This window comes from Gavialis gangeticus, unplaced genomic scaffold, assembly GCF_001723915.1.
Source record: "Gavialis gangeticus isolate Ggan-Ray unplaced genomic scaffold, GavGan_comp1, whole genome shotgun sequence".
Classification (NCBI taxonomy): domain Eukaryota; kingdom Metazoa; phylum Chordata; order Crocodylia; family Gavialidae; genus Gavialis; species Gavialis gangeticus.
Genome location: NW_017729029.1, coordinates 33,983,325 through 33,989,166, shown reverse-complemented (window position 1 = coordinate 33,989,166; position 5,842 = coordinate 33,983,325). Strand labels below are relative to the sequence as shown.

At 51.5% G+C, this 5,842-nt stretch overlaps 1 protein-coding gene across 1 annotated transcript in view; it reads right to left on the bottom strand.

Annotated features, from left to right (window-relative positions):
• SH3BGRL3 (SH3 domain binding glutamate rich protein like 3) overlaps positions 1 to 726 on the bottom strand; it is a 7,309-nt gene extending 6,583 nt beyond the window's left edge. The window contains exons 1-2 of the mRNA XM_019521391.1: positions 627 to 726; positions 292 to 459 (exon numbers count right to left, since the gene is read on the bottom strand). Coding sequence (XP_019376936.1) covers positions 292 to 459; positions 627 to 674 — 216 coding nt within the window. The 5' untranslated portion in view covers positions 675 to 726. The remainder of the gene's footprint in view (positions 1 to 291; positions 460 to 626) is intronic.
• Positions 727 to 5,842: the final 5,116 nt, after the last annotated feature.

Here is a 5,842-nt window from a genome sequence, read left to right as displayed (position 1 = left end):
TATGCATGGAAGTGTGTTTGCTGGGAACCTAGACACAGGGCAAGAGAAATAAAAGGTCCACCCGATCTCAGGTTTCCTAGCTAATGAAAGCAAAAGTGGGATTAGAGATGGTCAACAGTGTACTAAAGTTTCTTCTGGGACCTTGGGAGGTTATACCGTGTATGTGTTTAGATTCGGCTATTACATGTGCATCATTTCATCCTGGATGTGAACAAGCAGAGGCGTTTCTCTGCTGTGTTCAGCCCATGGGGTGCGCCCAGGAGCAGAGCCCGGGCAGCCCCGGCGTCTTACTCCGCAGTAGTCCTCGCCGTTGCAGATCTGCGGTGGGACGGCGCCAGGGTCTCCCGCCTTGTCACGCATCTCCTGGAGCAGGCGCTCGCTGACCGACACGTCGATGAGCTCGTACTTCAGCCTGTTGCCGTCCAGGATGCGCAGCACCTCGGCCTGGCGCTGCTTCACCTGCGAGGGGGGGCGCGTGAGCCGGGTCCGCGGGACCCACTGCGCGTGCGCACCCCCGCCGTCCCTCGCCCCCACTCCCGGCCCTACGCGGCCGTTAGCAGAACCGGCGCGGGGCCGGGCCCGTGCCACAGCGCGTGAGAGGCTGGCGGGGGGGTCGCCCCGCTCACCTCCCGGGAGCCGCTGACGCTGGTGTAATAGACCCGGATGGTGCTCATGGCGCGCGCACAGCTCCCCTGGCGGTTGCTACGGCGACCAACTGTAACCTGGCGGGGGGAGCGGATTGGACGGAGCGGGCTGTCAATCAGCGCCGGTCCCGCCCCCCGCCCCGAAACCCAGCCCGGCCTCCCTGCGCCTTCAAGTGGGGGTGCTATTTGTGGAGCCCCGGGCGAGGCCAGGGCTGGCCGGGCTGCCGTCCCCCGTCCTCCTGGGGCTCCTCGTGCAGCCTGGGCCGTGCTAGGGCAGGGCCAGGACCAGCTGCCTGTCTGAGCCCCGCAGCCCGCTCCTGAAAGCTGCCAGGGGTGGAGGGTCCACGGCTGCCAGGCAGCCTGCCCACCCTCAGAGCCCCCTAATCTCCAGCCTGCCTTGCCCTTGTTGTAGCTTCAGCCCCTTGCTCCTAGTCCTGTCCCCTACAGCCACAGAGAAGAGCCCACCTCCATCTTCCCTTCAAGCATTGGTGATGTGTAGGGGGTACACGTGGGTGCACTGTGCACCCACACCCGCTGTGCATGATGGTGCACCACCTGCAAAAAGGCACCCTCCCCCACCGTCAACACGGCCAGCGGCATTTGCAGGGGGACCACAATTGCTGGTGGCGTCTGAAGGTGGTCATTGACTGCCGGTCAGCGCTCGCCACCACTGACAGCACTGCAGCTGCCTGCAGGAGCTCACTGGTTGGCGCTGCCATGGCCCTACCACCAACAGCATCGGGGCCACCTGCGGGAGCTCACCGGGCCCCCCTAGCCTCTGGGGACACATGGTGTTCATGCCTGTAAGTAGCGTCTCAGGTATTTGAAGACTGTTATCAAGATTTCAGCCCTGTGGCTCTCCCAGTGCCAAGCAAACCTGCCGGTACAACACCTGGTTTTGCTCAGCAGGAGTGGGGGCTGCTTGGCCTGGTTTTAGAGTTCACCAGCCTGCTCCTGGGTACATGCCGCTGGCAGCCTTCACAGTCCGCCTGGAGATCTGTGATACCTGCGTGTTATCAGCCTTGTGATTCAGGAGGCCCTGTTTCCATGTTGTGGTTTTTTACACACCCACGTACAAGGGAATGTTGTGTGAGTTGAGAAGACCTCTCAGGCTGCTTTTTCCAACTGCCCTGCAGACTTCAGGACAAAACCGCTGTTGGCTTCACTTCGTTGGCTGCTGTTGCTTTGGGCAGCTTGTTTGACCTCTCTGTGCCTCCTGTTCTGTATCTCTCACAGATTCACAGAAGTTTAGGGCTGAAAGGGACCTTGTGAGATCATGGAGTCTGCCCCCCACCCCAGCTCTGGGCAGGAAAGACTGCTGGAGTCAAATAACCCCAGCAAGGTGTGCATCTCAAATGGAGTAATATTGTCTATCTTAGAATCATAGAACATGAGGGTTGGAAGGGACCTCAGGAGGTCACCTAGTTCAACCCCCTGCTCAAAGCAGGACCATCCCCAACTAGATCATCCCAGACAAGGCTTTGTCTAGCTGGGTCTTAAAAATCTCCAAGAAGGGAGAGTCCACAACCTCTCTGGGTAGCCTGTTCCAGTGTTTACTACCCTCCTAGTGAGAAAGTTCATCCTAATATTTCACCTAAACTTCCCTTGCTGCAACTTGAGACCATTGCTTCTTGTTCTGCCATCTGCCAACGCTGAGAAGAGTCTAGCTGAGGGATCCACAAGTATCAGGGGGTTTTGGATGAGTTGTCATGGGCTGGATCAGCACCCCTCCCCTCCCTCTGCAACAAGTCACCAAAACTCCCTATGTGGGATGAGGCTGTGAGTAGGTGGGGAATGGTGTTTGTGACTGAGACAGGTGACCAAGGCCAGGATCATGGGGTAGGGTCATGGTTGCAATGGGAGCAATCCAACTGGAAGCTATGTGTGCTGGTCAGGCCTCGGCCTGCGGGTGCAAACTGGAGCATGGCATGCCCCGGGCTGGGCTCGGCCTTGTGCAGAGCATCGTGGGGGCAGCTGTAGTCTGGATTGAATCAACTGGAGGACATCTCCCTGTGCGCCAAATCTAATCAGTAGGTGGGCTATATCTGGCCCGCAGGCTGTATTTTGCCCAACCCTGGTCTAGCTCCATCCTCTTTGAAACCACTGTTTTGGTAGTTGAAGGCTGTTATTAAATCCCTTCTCAGTCTTCTTTTCTCCACACTAAATAAACCTAGCTCCCTCAGCCTCCCCTCAGATGTCCTGTCCCCCAGCCCCCTAACACTTTTTGTTGCCCTCCACTGGCTTCTTTCCAATTTATCTACATCCTTTCTGTAGTGGGGGCTGGACACAGTAATCCAGATGTGGCCTCACCATTGCCAAATAGAGGGGAAGAATCACTTCCCTTGATCTACTTACAGTGCTTCTACTGATGCAGCCCAATATGCTATTAGCCTTGACAACAAGTACACACTGTTGGCTCATATTCAGCGTATTGTCCATTGTAACCCTCAGGTCCTTTCCTGCAGAGCTGCTGCTTAGCCAGTTTGTCCCCAGCCTGTACCAGTGCATGGGATTGTCCCATCCTAAGTGCAGGACCCTGCACTTTTCCTTATTGAATCTCTAACCTGTTCTTTTGCCACTGTCAGCTCCTCAGCTCCTCCCCAAACTGTGCTGCCAGGTGCCATAGTCTGGGAGCTGACCTTGCCTGTGAAGACTGAGGTGAAAAAGTCATTGAGTACTTCAGCCTTTTCCTCATCACCTGTCACTAAGTTGCCTCCCCCATTCACGCTTTTCCTGATCTTCCTCTTGTCACTGACATACTTGTAGAAACCCTTCTTGTTACTCTTCACGTCCCTTGCTAGTTGCAACTCCAGCTGTGCTTTGCCCTTCCTGATTGATCCCTGCATGCCCAAGCAATGCCCTTATACTCAGCCCTAGTCATTTCTCCAAGTTTCCACTTCTTGTAAGCTTCCTTTTTGTGTTTTAGCTCACTGAAGAGTTCCCTGCTAAGCCAAGCTGTTCTTCTGCCATACTTTGCACAGCAGGATTTTTTTCTTCCTGCACCCTCAGTAAGGTTTCTTTAAAGTACAGCCAGTTCTCCTTAGCCTGGCCTCCCAAGGGATCCTGCCCATCAATTTCCTGAGCGAATCTTGCAGGAGCATCAGGAAGTTTGAGTTGCCAGCAGTTATAAAAACATTCTGGGATACCAAATGGAAGAGTACTCTTCAAATGCAAAAAGTTTAAATCCAAATTATTTTTTTCTATACATTTCTGATTTGCTAAAATGTAGAAATAATTGGAACAAATACACACTGCAGCCAGATCCCAAACTGTAATGAATGGTTGTAGAGGTTGAAGCATCATAGCCAGAAGGTGGCGCACATGAAACATGATTCTGTATCACAAAATTATTGAAAATCATTAAAAAAAATCAGGATATCCTGTAGGCATGTGCTTATACTGCACCCAAACAGAGGTTTATTTGTATTAAACTGCTTTTATTTCATATTATTACTATTCTTGTGGTAGTAAAAACTGCTATGCTTTTAAAGCATAACTTCATATGGTAATGGGGAGGGATACAGAGGTGTATAGTTGAAACAGCAGCCTTTGAAGGGATTGTGCTTCAGGTTCCAGGAGCACAGAGCTGTGTCATCAAATTGGCCTGCAGCCAGATGCCAGATAGGCCTTCTGGAGAATTTAGAAATTGGAAAGGAACAGATCAAACACTCACTAAAGGATCATGTTGTTTATTGGGTTATAGACAAAGCAGAGTCACATAAACAAAACTTATACTGTATCTGCTTCTTCCTCAAATCTAGCAGCAAGTAGTAATGGGCAAATACAAGGGTGCCTGAATTCTGCTCTGCATGCTTGATTTGAGGTATCCTGACCTTAGCTCTGCTCAGTTACAGTCTATTTTCATGCAGACAACTTTTCCAGGTTAAGGACCTGTGAAATAGGTTGCCGTCAGTATGGGCGAAATCCAGAAAAGGATCTAGCACTGCAAAATTGAATGCACTAGCACCTGCCTTTTAAACATCTTGTTCTCAGAGTAGAGAATGAATGTATGGGGAGAGGCAGGTGCTTCAGAACTTCTAGCGCTCTGAGAAAGCGCTCTGGCAAATGAAAGATCTAGGATCCTTCCTCTTGACATTTGTGGCTTTCCTCATCCCACCTGGAGACTTGGTACAACAGAGGGGTCCCTGGCTGATGTCAACTCCTGGGTGAGGACTGCAAATTGCTCGTATTATCTTTATGGAGCAGTTCAATAAGAGCTGAACACATGTTACTTACTGCAATCTAGGGATATTCCTTGTGCAAAAATTTGTAATACTGATATGATAAAAGCCCACTTAGCACATATTTTACTGCTTCAGTGCACAGTTGCTAACATTTTAAGTGTATTTAGCACATGCTAAGTGTAACTTCATGGGCAACTAGTGTCTCCCGAGTCTTGGGGGGGCATGGGTCCTGCAGCAGCCAGTTGCCAAGCCAGCAGTGAAACCGGAAGTGCACTTCTGGTTTTGCAGCTCGCGCTTCCAGGGGGTGCCCGGCCAATCTCAGGGGGTGCACGGGCACCCGCATGCACCCCCTCCATGTCACCAGCGTGTTACTTGCAACGTGGCCCTCAGGCTTAGTCAGAAGCCATCTAGAATAAGCTATGGGATGTATTTAGGAATCAGGTGTGCCTTAAATTCAGTCTCTCTCGGGAATTTAGGTGTTTTACTCAGGCTGCTGGATTGTCCTTCTGCCTGTCTAGGATCCACAGCCCAATCCTCTCTTCTGAAGGTAAGTGCCTACAACCTTCCTTTCACAAAGGCAGCGAGGATCATTTTTTTTCTCTGTTTAAAACATAAGATAGGGAGACTAGAAAGAGGTCATGCCCCCCTCCCTTGGTGGTTAATGTACCCAAGATGTGGCAAATCTGGTTTTAGTTTCCTCCTTGGCCACAGAGGACCACTCTCATCAACATGGAGAGTGCCCTAAGCACTAGGCTACAGGCAGTCCTGGGGAACAGAGGCACTTTTTGCCCCTCTTTGTGAAGCTGTTCCACTGTGCAGAAAAGAATTGAATGTTTTTTGGAACAGAGAAAGAGAGCAAGCGAGAGAGCTCCAGCTAGCAGGAGGGAACGTGGCTGTAGATGCAAGCTATGTATTGAACTGCTAAGAAGTTTCAAGACTGACCTTGAGGTTCAGAAGTTGAAGTGCTGTAAAGTCTGAGGTTAGGTGGCAACTGAGCAATGGTTTTCAGGATTA